General features: G+C 41.1%; 2 protein-coding genes across 3 annotated transcripts in view; one reads left to right on the top strand and one right to left on the bottom strand.

Moving 5' to 3' along the window:
• The window catches only part of LOC145492922 (uncharacterized), a 100,624-nt gene that overhangs the window by 24,194 nt on the left and 55,510 nt on the right, over positions 1-20,920 (bottom strand). The window lies entirely within an intron of this gene.
• LOC145491719 (uncharacterized) lies at positions 5,529-20,789 on the top strand. 2 transcript variants are annotated; one of them, XM_081470967.1, is made up of 11 exons: positions 5,529-5,749; positions 8,219-8,332; positions 9,373-9,471; positions 10,651-10,749; positions 11,118-11,216; positions 11,851-11,961; positions 12,640-12,702; positions 13,630-14,265; positions 14,851-15,036; positions 17,598-18,576; positions 19,097-20,789. In XM_081470967.1, the coding sequence occupies exons 1-11, from the start codon at positions 5,699-5,701 to the stop codon at positions 20,317-20,319; spliced, it is 3,660 nt and encodes a 1,219-aa protein (XP_081327093.1). In that variant the 5' UTR covers positions 5,529-5,698; the 3' UTR covers positions 20,320-20,789. The 2 variants fall into 2 exon arrangements, with proteins under 2 accessions (XP_081327093.1, XP_081327092.1); XM_081470966.1 differs by having other exon boundaries at positions 8,216-8,332.

Below are 20,920 nucleotides of genomic sequence, written 5' to 3'. Positions count from 1 at the left end.
CTTGAAAAAATAAGGGCACACTTGGAAAAATGCGGCGCACTTAGAAAAATGCGGCGCAGTTGGAAAAATGCGGCGCAGTTGCAAAAATACGGCGCAGTTGGAAAAATGCGGCGCACTTGGAAAAATGCAGAACACTTGGAAAAATGGGGCACACTTGGAAAAATGCGGCGCACTATAGAAAAATGCGACTCACTTGGAAAAATGCGGCACATTTGGAAAAGTGCGGCGCACTTGGAATAATGCGGCGCACTTGGAAAAATGTGGCGCACTATATAAAATGCGGCTGACTTGGAAAAATGCGGCACACTTGGAAAAATGCGGGGTATTTGGAATAATGCAGCGCAATTGCTGGTTTTCAGTGTCACGCAATTCAAAATAGATCAAAATCAAAATCAAAACCGGTCAATAGATAAAGTCCAGAATCTGGGAAATGAAAGAAGGTAAATATGCAAAGACTCTCGCCAAAATTCTGGTCACAGCAATTTTTCTTATGCGAGATATGCGCAGAAATTTTTGTACCCAAATTTATAGAGATTTGTATGGAGACGCCATGCTGGTGCCCATCCGTATGGGAAAAAGGGGACACACTTGGAAATAAGTGTCAAACTTGTAAAAAAGGGACACACTTGGAAATAGGTTCACAATTATAAAAATGAGTCACACAGAAGTAACAGGTCATTTTCTAAAGAAAACATGATCACGTTCGTTCACTTGTTTACGTTAATATTTATTTTACAGTTCTTAAAGTAGGCAGAGGCCATGAACTGATCACAAGAACTCTTCGTATTACGAATTTCAACAGTACAGTCTGTGTCTTTAGTCATTTCTTCATTGCCAGTACTGACTGCTCTTAGGCGCCAACACCTCCGAAACCTCAGCAGACTTAACTTCACTCATCTTTTCATACTTAAATAAAGCCGTTTGACCGATGACTAGTCCGGTCCCTAAGTAGCTTCTCTTCTACACCTGCGTTAAATAAGCTAGATGCACAAGTTACTCTAAGACAGTGGCTAGTCTTGCGCTTAAAGCCTGCTTCTTTGCACAGCGAGGGTAGTATGTTATTGAGCGTGTTAATTCCCACAGGTTGTTTGTCAAAAGCAAAACGCTTAGAATTTGGCTTAAAGTAAAACGCTGTTAAGGTTACTTCATTCGAGAAAGCTTGCATTAAACCGAGATACATATGATATATTTCAACAAGACAACATTCGTGTTTCCCGTTTAAAGGATGACAAACGTGCTTTACTGCACGTGGCTAGTATTTCAAATCGGGAAGACCACCGTGAAAAGTTTTCACTACGTTTTCTTCGAAACGGATGAAATTCGAACCAACATCAAAATTTGCTACAGTTATATTTCTATGTTCTATGCTTTGGTAAATCACTGCCACCGCCATCCGGTGTGGCCATCCTGGCCAAAACAAGCCAAGCGCTCTGGGAAAGGTCGAAACTGGCTAAAAAACTAGAAAGGATCGGGGCCTCAGGATTACAGACGCAAGCGTCGAAAATGTCGCTACAGTTTTACGATGCTAACATAGTCAAGCGATAAAGGATACGTTTGACAGAACCTGACCTGACAGGGTACAGGGCCGTTGCTATTCATTACTTGAAACCTGACACAGCTATACGCACAAAGATTCCTTTCTGCCCGGGTTTCTGCCAGCTTGCGGTTTCTGCGCTGCTTAATTTATCAGGTCACGAAAGAATTGAAATCCCGTATCCCCCTCCGTTCCCCTTGCGAATCTCACATCCCAACCCCATAACAACACGAAATCCCTCTCCCGCTTGTATTTGTAATTCCCGCTTCCCGCCCCCATTTTCTGCTCAAATCCCAAATATCACGGCGAAAAGAAGCCAAATCCCGCATCCCGCCACACCTATTGGGGCCCTCTTTTTAGGTAGATTTTGTGACTCACGTGCTGCCTTTCAGATTCACACGATGAAACAAGCCAGTTTTGGAACGTAGTAATAAATGGATCGATTCCGTCCGGGAATCAAAGTAATTTGAACTTAGTTTAAGATTGTTAGTTGTTTCGCTTTCTATTTTGGTTAGTTCAAAACTCTAATATGAAACAATGAGCTGTCCTTGTTTCAGGAAACTGACTGAATCTGCTCGACTTGTCAGTTCGTTTCCCAATGGTATCGAAAATTCATCAACGTCCTAGAAGGAAAATCAGCGCGAAAGCGCGCGTGTGAGATGACGTTTCCTTTATTGAAGACCACATGTTCTTCGAAAAAAATTACTTCTTGCCGGTTTCGGTTTCTTAGAAAAGTCGGGACAATTCGTTAAGTTTTCCGAAACTTTCTGTTCATCGTGTTAGAGGTTATTTGATGTCATTTTCTTGGTCTATACTCTCATCGACCATAGCACTTGGGAAATCAGCACGCTGATGTACTCCCTTAGGTATTGGAAACAAGAAAAAAAAAAAAAAAAAAGAAAAAAAGAAAAAAAAAAAAGAAACAACATTAAAAACGCATTCGTGTGGTCGAGGCCTAAAAGTATTCGTTTTCGTTTTCGCAAAATATATATTTTTGCCCATACCAGTGTTTTCGTATTGTTTTCACCTCTCCACACTAATGTGTTTTCATTCAAAAACGCATGCTTTGCTTATCGCCCGCAATAAAACGGCCGAAAACGCTGATGGAAGCGACCGTATCGGACGATTTTTTCCTCACCATTTTCTAAAGCCTTCGTTTTCATCTATCTACGACAGAAACGGAGCGTTTTCAAAATGATGCGTTTTCGAAAGTTTCCGGTTTCATCAGCGTTTCCCGGCGCTTTACGAAAGGCGAAAACGCATTTAGAAGTATGCGTTTTTAAACGGGAACGCATTAGTGTAGACGCGCAGAAGGTTTTCTCACTCCTGTATGCCGAGAAACTACTAGTTTCTGGGCAAAAAATCATGGCCAATACGGGCAAAGTGGATTTCCTCTATTCCTGACCCGACTACAGTGATACGATACGGATGCAAGGTGGTGAAAGATTTAGGAAGCTGTGATGCTTAAGATGTGTCGCCCTTTGCCAGCCTGTATGTTTCACATATTACACTGTGGAATGAAAACTAGCTTCGTAGCATGCTAGCGATCCCGTACTTAGAGCCCTTTGCGCATTCTGGCAAATTGGAAAGGGAGCAAAGATATCGGTAAAGCAGGGAGTGGTGGATACCCTGGCCCTGTTTCGTCGATTTTTTTTTTCGCTTTCGCTCCAATTTGCGCACAGCCAGAATGGTGGAAAAGGCTCTAAGAAAAGTACCCGTTTCCGTCACAAAATATTTTGGACAACACTAGCGTTTTCGTTTTGTTTTCGCCTGCCAGTACACTAATCCATTTTCGTATGGAAACGCATACTTTTTGATGCGTTTTCGACTATCGTCCACAACGACTGATGGGAACGACAGCACGTGACGATCTTTTTTCGCCACCTTTTTTAAATGCCTTCAACACTGGAAACGGAGCGTTTCCAAAACGATACGTTTTCAAAAGACTCCACTTTTAAAATCATTTTCTAAAGCCTCCGTTTTTCATTAGCGTTTTCGGTCGTTTTAATGTGGACGATAGGCGAAAACGCATCAAAAAGTAGGCGTTTTCTTGGCAAAACGTATCATTGCGTCTCCAAATTCCTCCAATTTTTTTTTTGTATGTGAGGTCAAACAATGAAAAACAAATCGGAATAATTTCACAGTGTAAACAACAAAACATATTTTTAACACCACCTGAACTGCCTCCGTAATTATTTTGACGGGTTAGCGCAGTGGCGGATCTAGGGTAGGGGCCCGGGGGTCCGTCCCCCCTATTTTGAGTAAAAAAAGAAAAAATGACAGAAGGAAGAAAAACCGGCAGGGCAAACAAAACAAACCGCCCCCCTTCCCCCGCGCCCCCTTAGATCAAGGTATGGATCCGCCACTTTAGCGCTAGGGTTTCGGATCTACATGAGGCTGGATATATAAGTAGAAACAATTTTTAGGCCTGATGCGTTTAGAAATGTACATGACTTTGTATGTCTTCTGAGCATCTAAAATTTCTACTTAAGTTTAATTAGATGACCTACATGTACCCTTGAAATTTATACCTTGTATGAGCAAGTTTTCATTTTGATTGACAAGCTGTGGTCACAGTACGTACTTTTGCCCTCGAGAAACTAAATTTGGATAAAAATTTTGCTTACGGAGCTTAAATAAGTCAAGAGATTAATACAATTTCCCAGCCAAAAGAAGATAGCTATTTACATTGCTAATGATTCTTGTTGAATTAATCAGATTAATGCGCTGATGAGTCATGACAGATCCGAAATTAGCAAGTTGCAAAGTTCAAGAGTCGGCGGGCGACTCGTTGCGCTGTTTGTTTTTTCCGGTCTGGAAAAAAAAAAAAAAGAAAGAAATATTCCTAAAAGGATATATTTGAAGGAGTAGTTTTCAACTGAAACGAAAATGGCTGCTGTCATCACTTGTACTTTGTACTTGAACAATTTTGCATGTAAATTACTTCCCGTTCTTCCGAGAAGCTAGGCGGCGGCTTTTTACACTTCCGGTATATTTCCGACTCGCTCTTTGGCATCCCCACGACTGACCTTATTACATGAAATTTTCGCGACACGTTAATTTCGCGAATTTCGTGATTTAAAAAAAATCGCGAAAATTAAATGTCGCGAAATTAACAGGGCGCGAAAATTAAGTGACTCACATTATGTCAATAATGAAAAGAGCGACTTTATCACCATTACACACGTTTATAACAATCATTTTCAACTATTCTGTGGTAATGTTCTGGTCCTCTTCATCACTACTGCTTTGCGTCTCCACTCCAGGTAGCACTTCTTTTGTACAATCCTCAAACTGTCCATTTACTGGCTCCTTGTGGTGCTGTTCCACCAGTTGCTTAAATTTCAATTGCTTCAACGTTCTTGGTAGATGCCTCCATTCTTACTGTCGCCTCTGGAAAAGAAGTGCTACCGGCTGTTGATCCGTATCAAGACATTTACGTAAACAATTAAACAGCATCAGTCAGGAAACTAAAAGGCAACATTTTCTCTTTGGAGTCTGCAGAAAGGAATATTTAATGTACATGGATAATGAGGTCAGTTGACCACTAAATGTCAAGCATGAACTACAAACGTTGACCACTAAAAACGTGACTTGAATTCAAGCATGAACTACAAACCGTGCCTTGTAGACACTGTGAGAACATCTTTCTTGTTATTGTTTACATAATCAGTTGCGTTTCTGTTTATTTGGACATTAAGTTGTTTGATCAAATTCAGGGACATGTTAAATAACATTGAAAAAGAAATAGTGTGTCTCACTCGCGAAAATTTCATGTAATAAGGTAGCTGGATTTTACCGACAATATTCGTGTAATGGTTCTATTTATTCTTTCACTACCCCGACGGCTCAAGATAGATTTTAAAGGCATTTTCTTTCCGCGTATTTATTTTACTCCTCAGCACATATGTGCTGTCAATTTCTAAAAATAGACGTTACGTACAGTACTATTGGGGTGTCCCAGTTTCCCATTCGTGCTGTACAAAAGCAATAACAATGCAAATTAAGGGACGGTGGAAGGCGAAGCAGCGTTGAATTTTGCGATTTCTTCTTGCTAACTGTTGATGATCTTCAGAAATAACTGTGATTGTTTATGGAATTTTGAAAAGCTGCTGGCTGTCTGAATGCGGGAAAGTGAAATAGTCTGAATAGTGCGAATCAGCGATGCAGTTCAACCGTCAAGGGTCGCACGAGTGCCCAGATTCAGAGAGAAAGGTAAGTAGCTTATAATGGCAAAGCTGACATAATTATTTTAAAGCTTCTTCAAAAGTGAGCTTCTGGCTTAGGATGTTATGATGCAGTTGTTTTCTCCTCGTAACATGTTCCTCTTTGGAAATATTGGGCTGGAATTTAGCTGGGAAGTACTTTAATTGTTTTACAAATTTGTAATGTTTGAATATTTGAGAGTAGTACAATACGCATGTTGAATCGAAATGCTTTTCGCGTGGATGTCTCGATAGCTAGAACCTGACATGTACGCATCTCCCGTTGATCGAGCTATAGCCTGCGAACAGGCTCCCGGTGAGCCACAATAAAGCGAGAGAGCCCGCACAGGGGGTAACGCAAACACTGTATCAGCAGTAGAAATAAATGTGCTGTTATTTACCTGTGTTCCTGTGTCGTTTTGAGTCGTTTAGAAGGGATTTGAATGAAGCGAAGGCGGTTTACATTTCCGAATATTATCTCGCCTGCCGCTTTGTAATTAAGACGCTCCGATTACGCCTCAAGTCTCGATCAACGCCGTTAACTATTAACGCGCGGCCGTTATGAAACCTGTGAATCTCTCCCCTCGCTAAAAACTTGCGACTTAATCGGAGCGTCATGATTACAAAGTGGCAGACGAGATAATATTCGGAAATATAAACTGCTGTCGCTTCATTCAAATTCCTTCTAAACGACTCAAAAAGACACAGGAACACAGGTAAATAACAGCACATTTATTCTTAAAGCTGATAATAGTGTTCGCATCCCCTGTGGATCCCCTGCCCCGTCCCGATTGCTTCGCTCTCCGAATTCTTCTGTTTTGCACTCGCCAAATTTTTTTCCATCCTCGCCGGGAGCCTGTTCCTACAGGTTTCACCTGCTGTGTGACCAATACTATATCCCCCCCTCCCGGGGGAGGGGGGGGGACGGGGGTACTGCCAGAAAAATGGGGTATTTATGACAAAATCTGCGATTTTCCCTACCCTATTTATGACCTGGCAGGCACTGGGTGATTCCAGAAAATATCCATACCTTACAATGGGTGGCATGAACATTTTGACCCCCCTTGCCTTAGGAAATTCCAAAATGCTCTACCCTCCCATGCCCTCTGAATTCCAAAATCTCCTCCTCCCCTTTCAAATTTCCAATTTTTTTTTCATACCCTTTGGAATTCCTGTTTGACTGCCTAGAACTTCCAGCAAATGGGAAACTTTTTTCTCTCTCCAAGACAATTCTGCTCACAATTTTCGGTCAAGCAAACAAGCAACTCAAGTTTGTTAACGTTAAATAAAGTACACTGTAGCTTTCCCTTCTAAGTGTTATCTATAAGTTGGTTACCACCAAATAAAATTTTACAGCTCTTTTAAGCTTCATATTTTCAGGAGAGTAGATCATATTGATACCATTGGAAGACAAAAGTAGAGTTCACTATGTGCTGTCACCCGCCATCTTGAAAATTGCGTTCATTGAGTAATTGCTGACTGCTAGTAAATGCAGCATACAAATCTGTCAGATGTTCCATTTGGAAACAAGAGACTAGCGCGAGTTTTTCTCTCGGAACAAGATTGTTGATCGACAATTTTAGATAGGAAAGAAACACAGACTTGTGTTATGTTTTACTAATCTATCAACTGTAAGGCCTCTTCGATGTGGAGCTTCTTGTACCACCCATCTGCTCACTTTTCTGCATGATCCCTGACACCATCCTGATCGATCTTTATCCTCCTTCCATGGTCGGTTCGTGCTTGATGATTTATAAACTGGAACAGTTATCAGATCAACGATTTCAGGCGAAGCTTTCACCGTCTTCCCCCTCTGGAAATTCAGGGTTGAACCCCCCCCCCCCCCAATGAGTTTGGAATTCCAAACTGTGAGTACCCTCCATGCCTTCAGAATTTCAGTCTAAGAAACCCCCCTCTCTCTTGGAATTCTAAGATGCCACCTGTGGTATATGGTACGGATATTTTCTGGAATCACCCATTGTGAAGGGCTTTTGTTCATGGTCTTATCGATGATGGTGAAAAAGAAGCTTCTTATAAGAAAACATACCAGCATTTCAAGACTAGAGTGCAAAAACCATCCCTTATGACCAAAATGGCCAAAATTGATACCCTATTTATGACCAAAACAACTAAAAAACCATACCCTTTGGGGCCGCACATACCTATATAGCGAGATCGATATATAAGGGAGTATTTCCCCCCCCCCAGTATTGTTCTTGCTATTTTTTTCCTGAATCACTGGCTTGGGATTTGTATCATGAGGGAGGGTTTTGATTTGTGAAGAAGACAGCAGATCATAACTGAAGATGCCCAGAGATTTCTGAGTAAAGAAAGTAATTTGCATAATCAAATTGAAATATTTGTATTCGAAAGGCCATAATGGAAACCCTATTCAAATTGAAGATGAACACCCCTACTGGTAATTAATATATTGATTGTTCTCGAGAATATAGTCGTAATATAATTCTGTTCTCAGCAGGGTCAGTTATTGAGTGAGAAGCTGTTTTATTCTGGAGAGAAAGGAGATGTGAACAGATGTTGGGAATTAATAAGAAATGGGGCAGATGTCAACTGGAGAGCAGGCAGTGATTTAGTAAGCTGATATATTTAAATTTTTAATTATCTCTGTCTGACTTTAGAATCATTAATTATCACTTTTTATGATATGGAGACAAGTATTTTATTGGAAAATATACTTTCTACTCACAAAAATTCATACAAAACTACATCCGGAACCTGAATGGTGTATTTCCATATCCTTACTAGTAGGGACATTGATGACATCATTTCCCGCTTTTTCACACTCAGTTGTTTGTGCTAAAAGACAGTAATTGTCTGTGTAATAAAAAGAAAATTATGTGGTGGCTGAAGATATGAACTTTATTTTCTCATATTTAAACAATGTTTTACTCACTCGCTGTGCCTTTTTGTAAAATAAAATTCATATCCTCACACCTCCCTAAGATATCCTCCATGACTATATCTTATTATGTATATAGAAAATACACCACTTGTAAAATTCATACAAAACCACATCTGGGACTCAAGTGGCGTGTTTTCCATATCCTCACTAGTGAAGATGTCGATGATTTCACTGATATCAAGTTTGTCTCTTAAATGATGTACTTAATTTGGTGTATGATCAAAAAATCTTCGGGTCTTCCGTGAAAGTCTTTGGCAATCTTTGGCAGTCTTCGGCAATCTTCGGAAATCTTCATTAATCTTTGGAATAATAGAAAGAACGTTACATGTTAGCTCAAAGATATGAACTTTATGTTCCTGTGGCAAGAACAATATCTCACTTGTTCACTGCACTCACTTATGAGATATTGTACATGTTCTTGCCACTCGAACATAAAATTCATATCTTCTTGCCACCGTGTAATATCCTCTGTATATTTCTGATAACTAGCTTGTTGACTATGGAAACAAGATGTAATTTTTTTGCTGTTGTTGTAGACCCACGAAATAAATTAATATGACTTGTGATAATGCTAAAAAGTGTTCTCAGTAGAGGGGCAGGGAGGAGCGGGGGGAGGGGGGGAGAGAGAAAAAGTCTTTTGAGTGCTTCATGATGTATACAATGTCACTGGTAGACAAGACTTAATCCAACTTTGCATCCTTTATTTTTAGTGGTTCCGGACTCCACTGATGCAAGCAGCAAAAAGTGGAATGACTGATGTATGCAAGCTGTATATAGAACATGGTGCTGACGTTGATGTCTGCACAGTGGTAGGTGGTTGTTGCTTTTTGGGGGTGGGGGGCTGGGCAGCCATGCAGGAGGGGGTGGGGATAGTAGGAGGAAGAAGACAGAGTCTTGAGCAAATTGGTCATGATCGATACAATGATCAAATGGTAATTGATCCTGGAAGTTTATTCTAACAGATTGCAGTCAAACCTCTGGTTCTGACCACTTCTCATAAGTGACTACCTCTCCTCAGCAACCAGTTTTCCTGAATACCGAAAGTTTTCAAGTCAAATTACGTTAATATTAATGAAACCTCTTGTAAGCGACAATTTCTCGTAAGCAACTGCAACCACTTTTAGAGCTAAAAGTTTGAAATTGTTTGTTTTTAACCTCTCATAAGTGAGCACTTGGCAGATAAGTAAACAGAGCAGAATGAACTTGTGGTGTAATTATTTAATATGTTTTAGATATACATTCCTTAATAACAATAGTTTAAAAGCATGTAAAAAATGTTATTGTTTTCCTTTAACTTATAACTTTCAAGTCAAGTCCGTAAACTCTACAAAACACTTGACCGTAAAAACCTTGCACACTCAGCCTCCGGCTTCGGTTTGTGTGGCACAATGATCCGTCTAGAATTAAAGACAATCAAAGGAAAATTTTGTGTAGAAACTTTGAAAAAAGTGAATGAGAATGAGAAAAAATGGCTTCAAGAAAGGTCTTCCGGCACTTCCTCCACGCAAAGTTTTTCATGTTTATATTATTAGTAAGTAATCATACGGTTTTCTTGTTCAATTTGGAATTTAAATTTGCACTTGTGAGTTTTTCAAAAAGCTGAAACTGCACTTGCCAAAGCGGCTCATGCAATTTCAGTTTCTTGAAAAACTCGCTCATGCAAATTAATTCCAAATTCAACTCGAAACCATATGATTACCTGTACAAACAATTATTTTTTAAATGTGTGCCAATTCCTGTAAGCAGTTATAAAATAGATTGACCCACCCTTCGTGGGTAGCTAAAAATGGAACAATCCACCTAATACCAGGGGCTCAAAAACTGATGACCCACCCTCTTACCGCTCCGACCCACCCCTCCAGTACTTTTTGACTGGTCCCCAAGAACACGGATGCTAAATAATTGAATAGTTAATTATTACAAGGTGTTCATTAATAGATTTTTCTATGCTTGCTGTGTAATGATAATTAATTATCTTTCATTTTCAGAGTAAGTACACAGCATTAATATTAGGAGCACGATATGGCAAGACTGAAGTATGTCAACTGCTGTTATCCAAAGGGGCTAATGTCAATAGTCAAACAAAGGTAAGTAAATGGCTAGACTAACATTTTTTGTTCTAATGAAATGTTGTAAGTAACTTAAAGATTCTGTATTCTTGTTGTTAGCAATGAGTTTTTTTTCAGTTTTTTTTTTCTTGTCAATGTTTACTTAGTAACTAGTATGATTTTTTTCCTTGCTGGTGGTAACTTTTTTGTTCAGGAGAAAACCTTCCAAGAATCCTTGTGGATCTTCTTTGGGATGTTATCAAGAATTTTCAGTGGGGTGGGGAAGGGCAAGAGCAAGGGGATTTTAAACCAAGATCCTTTTGTTTGTGGTGGAGTATGGATGATTCAGTCCAAAACAATACAGTGTGAAGAATTAATTGTCACTTTAGAAATTTGTTTTGTCACAGGAAGGTGAGACTGCGTTGATGTGGGCAGCCCATAATGGTCACTGTAACACCTGCAAGTTGCTCTTGGAGTCTGGAGCCAAAATTGACCTCCAGGATGTTGTGAGTACATGGCATCAACACCAGCCATGCATCCCCTCATCTGTGTATCCAACCCCTACAAGTGATTTAAATTATAATTCTCTGGGAATGGAAGTAAATTAAGGCCAATATATGATTAGTCAATTTTATTGAGTGACATTATTCTTTTTAAAATATTACTTGCTATAAAATTATCCTTGATCGATACACTGACAGGCATTCTATAGATACAGGAGCTTGCATTCATTTACCTGAATTGAGTGAAATATTACAGCCATTTCTATTCTTTGATTTATGATTAACTGTTAACAATCAAGAAGTGTAAGCTTTCTATAATTGTTTTGTTGGTGTTAGTTCATACTGCAATTAGTGTTGTACTTGAGTTATTTTCTGCAGTGTTAAGTGCTTTGTTAAAAAAAAGTCTAGAAAATCACGTATTTAATAGCAGTATGGTGATTGCATGGAAATTTGGGCCATCAGTCCTGGGCAGGTTATTATTATTGTAATAAATAAAATTTAAAGCTATGTTGACCAGTGTTGCAGCTGCTAGTGAATGATGTTTTTTGTTGTTGTGAATATTTGATTCCCAACGGTAACCCCATCTTACTTCCCAATTAATGTCTCATGCAGAATTTTGATCATTTTCAAACTGTAGTATGGCTTCACAGCACTGATTCATGCTGCTAGAGATGGTCATGTGGACACTTGCATTGTTCTTTTGGACTTTGGAGTAGATGTGAATGCTGTTTCCAAGCTTGGGAACATGGTATTACTAACAGTACTTTTGATATGAAACCTGAGTTAGTGGCCACTTTGGGATACTGAAGCCCTTACCAGGCAGTGTACTTAAGATCCCAATAAACTTGATTTTGCAACCCCGTTCTAGACTTGGTGTTAAAAACGCCTAATGTAATCACCCAATCTGCCCATTATCCCTTCCCCCTATTTTCCATAAAGAAACTTTTTCACTGTTAATAGAAGTCCAACATAAGCTAACCAAACTAGTATCTTACTAGTCACTTGACTTCTGAGTTTCAATTTCAGAATAGAGCCCTGGGTAAAGAACCCTGTTCTAGAATTGTTTATGTACTGGCCACTTTATTGGTACATTATACCCTATTCGAGACCAAAACTGTCTGATTTCTATACCCTATCCCAGACTAAACTGCCTGAAAACCCCTTCACAGGGGCACATGCCCATATAGTTTGTATATTGGATTACCCTTCCCCCCCCCCCCCCCCCTCTGTCCCCCACTCAACCCAGACCACCCTGCATTTTATATTTAGGATACCACAAATGTAATAGAATGATGATTTGCTTATAGAACATGAACACGGAAAAATGCTCCTGAGGGCAAAATGTATTCTGATATTGTTATGGAAAGTAATGGGGATTTAGAAGTTGATCACATCTATGGCTTAAAATGGTGTATTTGACTGACAGGTGTGGGATGCAGAGGACTGGGCAAAAGCCAACAAGCACCGGGACATTGTAAAGCTAATACAGGTATGATTCCCAAACAATCCTTGACGTCAGTTGTTCAGGCTCGACAGGCTATTTTTTTGTTTGTTCTTTGAATTGTAATGAACAAGAATTACTCACATTCATGTATACATGTATGCATTAATAATTAAGAATTAAAATCATCACATTAACAAACAAACAAACAAACAAACATTAAACGAACAGACACACGTAACAAGAGTCGAAATCACTAGGGGGAATGGGCTGGGTAGCAACGCTGATATATATACCTTTTTTGAGATCTTGTTTCAAAGTGAAGCTAACGTTTCCTTCCCCGGGTAGCCTGCGTAGAAGGCGTACATTTCCAAAAGCGCGCAAAAGAAAAGAAACTGTGAGCGAGTGAGATAAAATAATGAGCTGGAAATGCACCCCCTAACCCTTCTCCTCCTTCTTTTTTTGTTAACTCACTCCCCATTTCTAACCCCCCCCCCCTCTTTTTTTTGTTCACGTTAGGCGCGCTCATTTGCTCGCTCGTCGTCTCGTTTTTCCCGCTTGGAAAATGGAAAGGAAACGTCTGCCAGGCAGGGTACAGTCTACCTTCATCCCCAAACGGGCCGTTCGCAGCATTTGGCTTTTTTAAGCAATGAACTGTAATTTTGCACTCTTGCGTCGTCGTTTTTGATGTTCATGTGACGCAAAGGTCACGATGCCTCATTTGACTAGCCATGAGGCCTCATGTGACAGATACGGGAGACGAGGGACCACGTGAACTTAATTTCCGTGCGCGTTTTTTTTTTTTGCTATTGTACCTAAAAGCTATCCAAGACAGTAGTTAATGGACGTAATTTTGGGAGTTTTTGCTGACAGTGTTGCTTTTTGTTATTCTATGTTTTTTTTAAACTGGCGTTTCTCTTCAATACCTGTGTTCACTAGATAACTGTGCTTTTCCATTTTTTTTTTACCGTAAAGAGTTACAAGGTCCGTTGCTCCCTTCTCAAGGACGGATCAGACCCGCCTTCCTACGTCACTCTGAACGTCTGCGGCGCCGTCAACGCGGGAAAGACGACCCTCGTGGAAAAACTGCAAATGAGATCCATTCAGCTCCGATTCAGGCACGAACAACCGGACACAAGCCAAGATATGGCATCAAGAACTGCAGGGATAGAAGTTGGCATCATCAACGTACCAGGGGTTGGCAAGTTCCGTAAAATGGACATGGCGGGACATACATGGGCCTTCACAAGTAACGAATACTTCATTGGAAAGAAAACGTCAATTTCTCTGGTCTTATTCGACTTGAGTAAAAAGGACAGTGAAGTCGAGGATGATTTGTTTCATCATCTAGGATCCTTGAAGGCAAGGGAGACAAAATGCGGAGTTCTTCGTTATCGACCGGAGGTCGTCCTGATCGCGTCACACGCTGACAAGGTGGACGGTGATCCTCAGCTTCGAGCCAAAACTTATTTCAGAATGGCAATGGATGGCTTCCAGGCGTACCTGAATTTTTATCCCAAAGTTATGGTGCTGGATTGCACCAACCCGGGTGGCCATGAATTCAGTGCGCTGCGTGACTGCCTCGGAGAACTCCGTGCGAAAATAATCAAGGTGATGTTTCTCTCTTGATTCATTAGCTGGGGCCTTTAACCAAACCACGAGGGCAACGGCAACGAGAACGCCACCAAACAAAAGGTTAATTGAGCAGATCAATGGCTGTGCACGTGCGTTATAACTCTTTGTACATTTCTTAGCGTTCTCTATAACATAACAACGTGAAATGACTAACTTCTGCGTCATTTTGAGAGCGCGAACGACGGCGGCTAATTTTTCGAATTTTCATTTTGTACTGAACGCTGGCATTACATTTTTCTTACACCGATGTGATAGGGTTCAACGTTTTCGTTATCACGTGCTTCCCTGCCAATCTGTCCATCGGATCCCTACATGAAAACATTGGTCAAATTTTATATTTCGTATCAATATTACGTATTTATTTCAAATTTCAGGGATCACGCCTTCTTGACATCTTCTCAAAGTGTCGATGTCTTATACAAGGGTAAAAGAGGCTCGGTCTTGAAGAAAAGACATAAATCTCGCGGTCTGACAACTTATCGAAATTATTGAATTCGCCACCTTTACACCCAAATGTGATTGATATCTTTTCATATTGTGGTTCTTTTGATCTCTCTCCAGACCTCTGAACGCGTACCTCGTTTTTGTGCCCAGCTGTTGCCTCGTATTCGTGCGTGGGCAAAGGAGAGGGCCTCGTTCCCCGTAATATCTTGGCAGGATTTTGTCAAGAAAGTAAAAGAAATCAACAAAACGGCTGATGAGAAGGGGGCCAGAAACGTTGCTTTCTACCTTAATGAGAGTGTAGAGGTAAGAGAAAAGATAACTTCACAAACGACAACAAACAGCATTGTACTTGCAGTACCTTGGTTTAAAGAGGGTTTGCTATACACGTAATGATAGATAAGAGCATCATAATAAAATCATTTGATCAATTAATTAATTAATTTATTAATTTATTTATTCATTTAAGTTAGTTGTTAACTTATTAAGACTGTTTTGAAGTTAAATGAGTTCATTAATGTTCAGCAAAGTAAAGCTCAAAATCAATTCTAAGACAAAGGGGTGATCTTTTGGCTAATGTAGCGGATATCAACATAGATATTCTGATTCTCCTTAGCATAGTGTATATTTTTTCGTTTTCTATGATGTTGGTTATCCTTTTGAAACCTTTTCGACTTTCTATTTAATCGTGTAGTGACACTCAACTTACAAACACCAACAATGTTTAAAAACCACTCGAAGGCATTCCATTATAGTTGGAAGTTTAAAATAGCAGAATCACCCACAATAGTTCCAACATGTTTATCTTTAAGCGCCTTCCACCCTCTTACTGAGAATGATGTATGGGCTTTAATCCAGACGTCAGCTAAGAAGTCTTGTCTAACGGACCCCATGCCAACATCACTAGTCGTCGGTTGTCTTGATGTGCTCCTCCCCGTCATCAGGCGCATAGTTAACTCATCGCTGTTCTCAGGCTACTTTCCTGGTGAATGGAAGTAAGCTCTTGTCAACCCCCTCCTAAAGAAGGCTGGCCTTGATTCGGTGTTTAAAAACCTTCGACCTGTGAGTAATCTTCAATTCCTATCAAAATTGACAGAACGCGCTGTGTTTGACCAGACGTACAACCACATGATGGATCTTGGCCTGTATCCTCCTCTCCAGTCTGCATATCGTAAATGTCATAGTACCGAGACTGCGCTCCTAAAAGTCCAGAATAATATACTAATGAATATGAACCGCCAGCACGTGACACTTCTAGTTCTTCTAGATCTCAGTGCGGCTTTCGACACGGTGGACCACAAAATCTTACTTCATCGTCTACAGTCGAGTTTTGGTATCACAGGAACGGCTCTGAAGTGGTTTAAATCTTACCTTTCTGACCGATCGCAAAGCGTCTTTTTAGACGGCTGTCTCTCTGAGAGTTCCAAGCTGCCACATGGGGTTCCTCAAGGCTCATGTCAGGGACCCCTGCTATTTACGATCTATTCTAGCAAGCTATTTGAGGTGATAAAGGATCATCTACCTGTTGCACATGCGTATGCAGATGACACGCAACTCTACTTGTCCTTCAAGCCCGACACCACATCAAGTCAATCTGATGCAATCGAAGCAATGGAACTCTGCATAAAGGCAATCAGAGCGTGGATGATTACTGACAAGTTAAAGCTAAACGACGACAAAACCGAATTCTTAATAATTGGTACACGACAACAGCTTAGCAAGGTGGACATCGAGAAGTTATCGGTGGGTGATGTGAGTGTTGCCCCTGTTGCTGTTGCAAGCAACCTCGGAACCTGGTTTGATACCAACCTCAGTCTAGTGACACACATTACGAAGACATGTAAAGCTGCTTTTTATCATCTGCATAACATTAGACGTATTAGGAAGTTTCTTACGGTTGAGTCTACCAAGGTGCTAGTGCATGCCTTCATAATGGGACGCATTGATTACTGCAACAGTCTTCTCCATGGTTTACCGACCACTCATATTAATAAGCTACAATGTGTGCAAAACGCACCTGCTAGGCTAATTTGCTCGACTCCGCGTTTTAGTCGCATTACTCCTGTATTATATTCTTTACATTGGTTACCTGTCAGATTCAGAATTGTTTATAAGATTTTAATAATTACTTTTAAGGCCATACATGGCCAGGCACCGGACTATATTTGTAATCTTATTCGTGTTAAAAATCCCTCCCGGTATGGTCTTCGCTCTAATTCTCAAGTTTTATTAGTACCACCATCCAGGAAAACGAAGAAAACACTTGGTGACAGGGCATTTACTGCTGCTGCACCATCACTTTGGAACAAATTGCCGTGTGCGATAACAGATGAGGACAATTTTAACCATTTTAAGTCCAAACTGAAGACATTTTTATTTAGAAAAGCGTTTGAATAGCTCTTGATGTTTTCTATACATTTTTACTAGATCCCTTGTTTTTAATATTTTAATTTTTAGCTCGTTACCTTAGTTTAATGTACATAATTATTGTAAATAATTAGTTTTAAATTAATCACACTATTCATAGCATATCGTTTAATTTATATTACTCATATGGTTTGTTAGGCGCATTTGATCATATTCACATGTTAATTTGCGCCTTAGAAATATTAAATATTATTATTATTTATTATTTTATATTATACCGTAGCACTACTTCGCACATAGCCATATCTTAGAAAGTGTAACGTAACCTTTTCAACTTCTTAACTCGTCTTCTTATTCCTGAATAATGACCGTCCTTCAATAGGAACTTTAGTATATCATGCGTTTGCGATTAAAGTAATTCTGTAAATCAAAAAACAGAGAAATTAAACAGAACATGCGGCATACATCCTTTGACCCGAATACCGAACTTTTTCCGACAGATTGTGAATGACAACTCGCCAGAGCTTCGTGACAAAGTCGTCCTTGACGTCAATTGGCTGACGTCTCATATTTTTGGAATTGCTTTGGCGCCAGCCAACTTCCCCCGTTCTCTGCGGTTCGACAGAGTAAACGGCATGGTAGAAAAACAGGAACTGCAGGCCACGTTTCCCGAGTGCCCTTTGGAGCAACTTATTGGGCTGTTTGTACGTTTTGAGGTTTGTCTACCCTGGGACGAACAACACCTGATCTGTGACAACTACCTCTTTCCGAGCCATTTGGAGCAGAATCGCTTCAGTCTGGACGATGTTTGGCCGCAGTTTGGTACTTCAGGTGACAGCCTCTGCGTTGTTGGTCGTATTGTGGAATGCAAAAACAGAGTAGACACCCTTCCATGCAGCTTCTTTCCAAAGTTCCAGATTCGATTACTAAGGCGGTTTGGACACAAAAGTCCCGTTTGGCACGGTGGCATCAAGATTGCGGATGACGCGGTGGAGATCCTTGCTACGCTTTCTTCAAGCCTTAAAGCTGTGAATTGCTGTGTGTGGGCTCCCAAAGGATGCGAAGAGCGTTGTTATGACTACTTGAAATTCATCGAAAGCATAAGGGATGGACTACTTGACGAGGTTGCCGGAGGAGTCGAGGTTGTGCACAAAGCCGTCAGCATTAAGATGTTGCGTCGGAAGAAATTCGAGGGTTACCCATTGGAAGAAGTTGATCAAAAGCTGCATGAAGTCGGCCCAAGCGCCAGAGTCGTTCTTGAAAGCTGTGGGATAAACGAAATGGCGGTTGTTGTGAGGTATTGCGGAATCAGGAGATATACAATGCCGCATGATCACATAAGCCACTTGAGTCTGAGAGAAAGAAAAGAGTTAGCCCAATTGCTTGACACCGGTACCGATTCAAACAACTTGGAGTCATTGTCAGAGCAGCTGGGGATCAGATCTTTACCAGTGGAACATGAAGACATGGAAGTACCCGGTAATTTGCTACAAGCAGACAAGTCAGTCAGTCAGTCAGTCAGTGAATCAGTCAGCCGGTCAGTCAGTCAGTCATTCATTCAGTCAGTCAGTCAGTCAGTCTGTCAGTCAGTCAGTCAGTCAGTCTGTCAGTCAGTCAGTCAGTCAGTCAGTCAGTCATTCAGCCAGCCAGTCAGTCAGTCAGTCAGTCAGTCAGTCCGTCCGTCTGTCCGTCCGTCCGTCAGTCAGTCAGTCAGCCAGTCGGTCGGTCGGTCAGTCAGTCTGTGTCACTCAGTCACTCACTCAGTCAGTCGGTCAGACAATCAGTCACTCAGTGACATTGTCATCACTCAGTCAATCAGTCAGTCGGTCAGACAATCAGTCACTCAGTCATTCAGTCATCAATCAGTCAGTCAGTCTGTCTGTTTGTCTTTCTGTCTGTCCGTTTGTCCGTCCGTCCGTCCGTCTGTTCATCCGTCTGTCCTACCGTGAGTCAGTCACATGTGTGGCGTTAACATCGAGCCCTTCTTTCTTTATTTCAGGTTTTACTAATGTTATTTCACAAAGTGAAGTTGATCGCTACCTTTCACGGTGTGCTCTAGAAAGTGACCTGAGAGCGAGAGACTTGGTTGAAGCTCTGGAACGCATCAACCGATTCGACGCTGCTACAGTTATTGGCAAATGGTTGTCAAGTGTCGACAGAATTCAACAGAATCTGACAATGCACAAAACAAGAGGAGAAAGCAGCGCCTCCGAAAGCAGCTGCTCCTTCAGCTCACGATCACGTGGAGCCAGCGGCCCGTCCGAACATTCTAGGAGTATGGGAGGAAGCAGTGCCTCTGAAGGAAGCCCTCTGTTGGCAACGCGGCATAGCTCAAGTCATGGAAGAGGACCGTGTTCATGTGCGTGTTCACGGCACAGTTTTGACACGGGCACCAGAAAAGAAAGTGGCGCATCGGAGCATAGCCTTCCGCATGAGGACATAACTGGGGCTACGTCCAGAGGTGCGTATGATGTATCCCATGGCAGTTTCCCTGATGTTGGCTCTCAGCACTGGAATATCGATTTGCGACACGGCTGGAGGAGTGCAAGCTCGACATCTGCGCATAGCCACGCAACTGAGGAGTCGTACGCTGGATCTGGAGAGAGGTTCTCATGTGAAGAATCTCAGGTAATTCAGCCAACAGAACAAATTGTACCCCAGCCTCGTCTCCGCATTCATCCGTGTAGCGACTGTGAATATTGTGGACCAAAACTTTCTGTGGAAGAAACTGGTGATAAAAAAGTATGCGTTAGCGTGGAAGAAACTTCAAAAGATACTCATGCACAGACGAGAGATGCAGATCTTAGCGTAATTTCGAGTCCTGTCCAAGTGTCTAAAAGTGATATCAAGGAGGACGTCTCAAGTCAGTCGACTGACGAATTGTTTCCAACGATGGAGACGGGCGTTACGGACGATAGAAAGTCTTTACCAGTAAGCAGTTTTCTTCCTGAACTTTCGTCGAGGTTGAGTCTTAGCTGGAGGCCGGTAGCATTTGATCTTGGGTTCAGAAGCTCTGAACTTGGATGCTTTGAACAGGTCAGCTTGCTTCGTGTTCAGGCAAGCGATATGTTGCACTCTTGGTTGTCTAAGAACAAGTGTACCCTCGAGTGTGAGTACTGCCAGAGGGTCATCTTGGAAAGACTTGAGGACGCGTTTGAAAACGCTCATCGACCGGATCTAAAGGATTTCCTACGGCATTCCAGGGAAGATTCCCAAATTTAGATTGGAAGCCAGTTGTGTAATAATACTATGAGAAAACGTTATCATCTGTACTGGCTATGAGATCAGTGTGAAATCCGACTAGATACGAATCATAACTAGTCATAAATTCCGTACTTCTGAGTTATTCCACGTACCATTCGTTACGAGGACCTATGGATTGGTTTTGGGCTTTATCACTATCTGACAATGAACTACTGATGAACTACCAATCAAATAAAAATGCAGTGATCTACAATGAACTAACTATGTCATTTATTGATATTTTTTCTTAAAGTATGCTGCTACATTTTCTTACTTGGTCAGCTTTATATTACGTGAGATCTTACACAGAATTCATATTTTAGACTGCAATAAATAATCTTTGTCACGCAAGAGACAAATATCAAGGTTCTCGGCAAGCTCCAACACAGCTGGAAAAATTAACTGTACAATCACCTAATAAAGAGAAAGAGACCCTGTTCGACACGAAATTTGGATGTTATTGTGAAGCCCTTTCTGAAATACCGCCTTCGAAGGCCGCGTGACAATCACAGCCATCATTCGTCTTGTCACGTCATAGTCGATCACGGAAACAGTGGTCCGAGGCAGTCCGAGAAGCGTT

This window comes from Orbicella franksi, chromosome 7, assembly GCF_964199315.1.
Source record: "Orbicella franksi chromosome 7, jaOrbFran1.1, whole genome shotgun sequence".
Taxonomy (NCBI): domain Eukaryota; kingdom Metazoa; phylum Cnidaria; class Anthozoa; order Scleractinia; family Merulinidae; genus Orbicella; species Orbicella franksi.
This window is presented reverse-complemented; position numbering and strand designations above follow the sequence as displayed.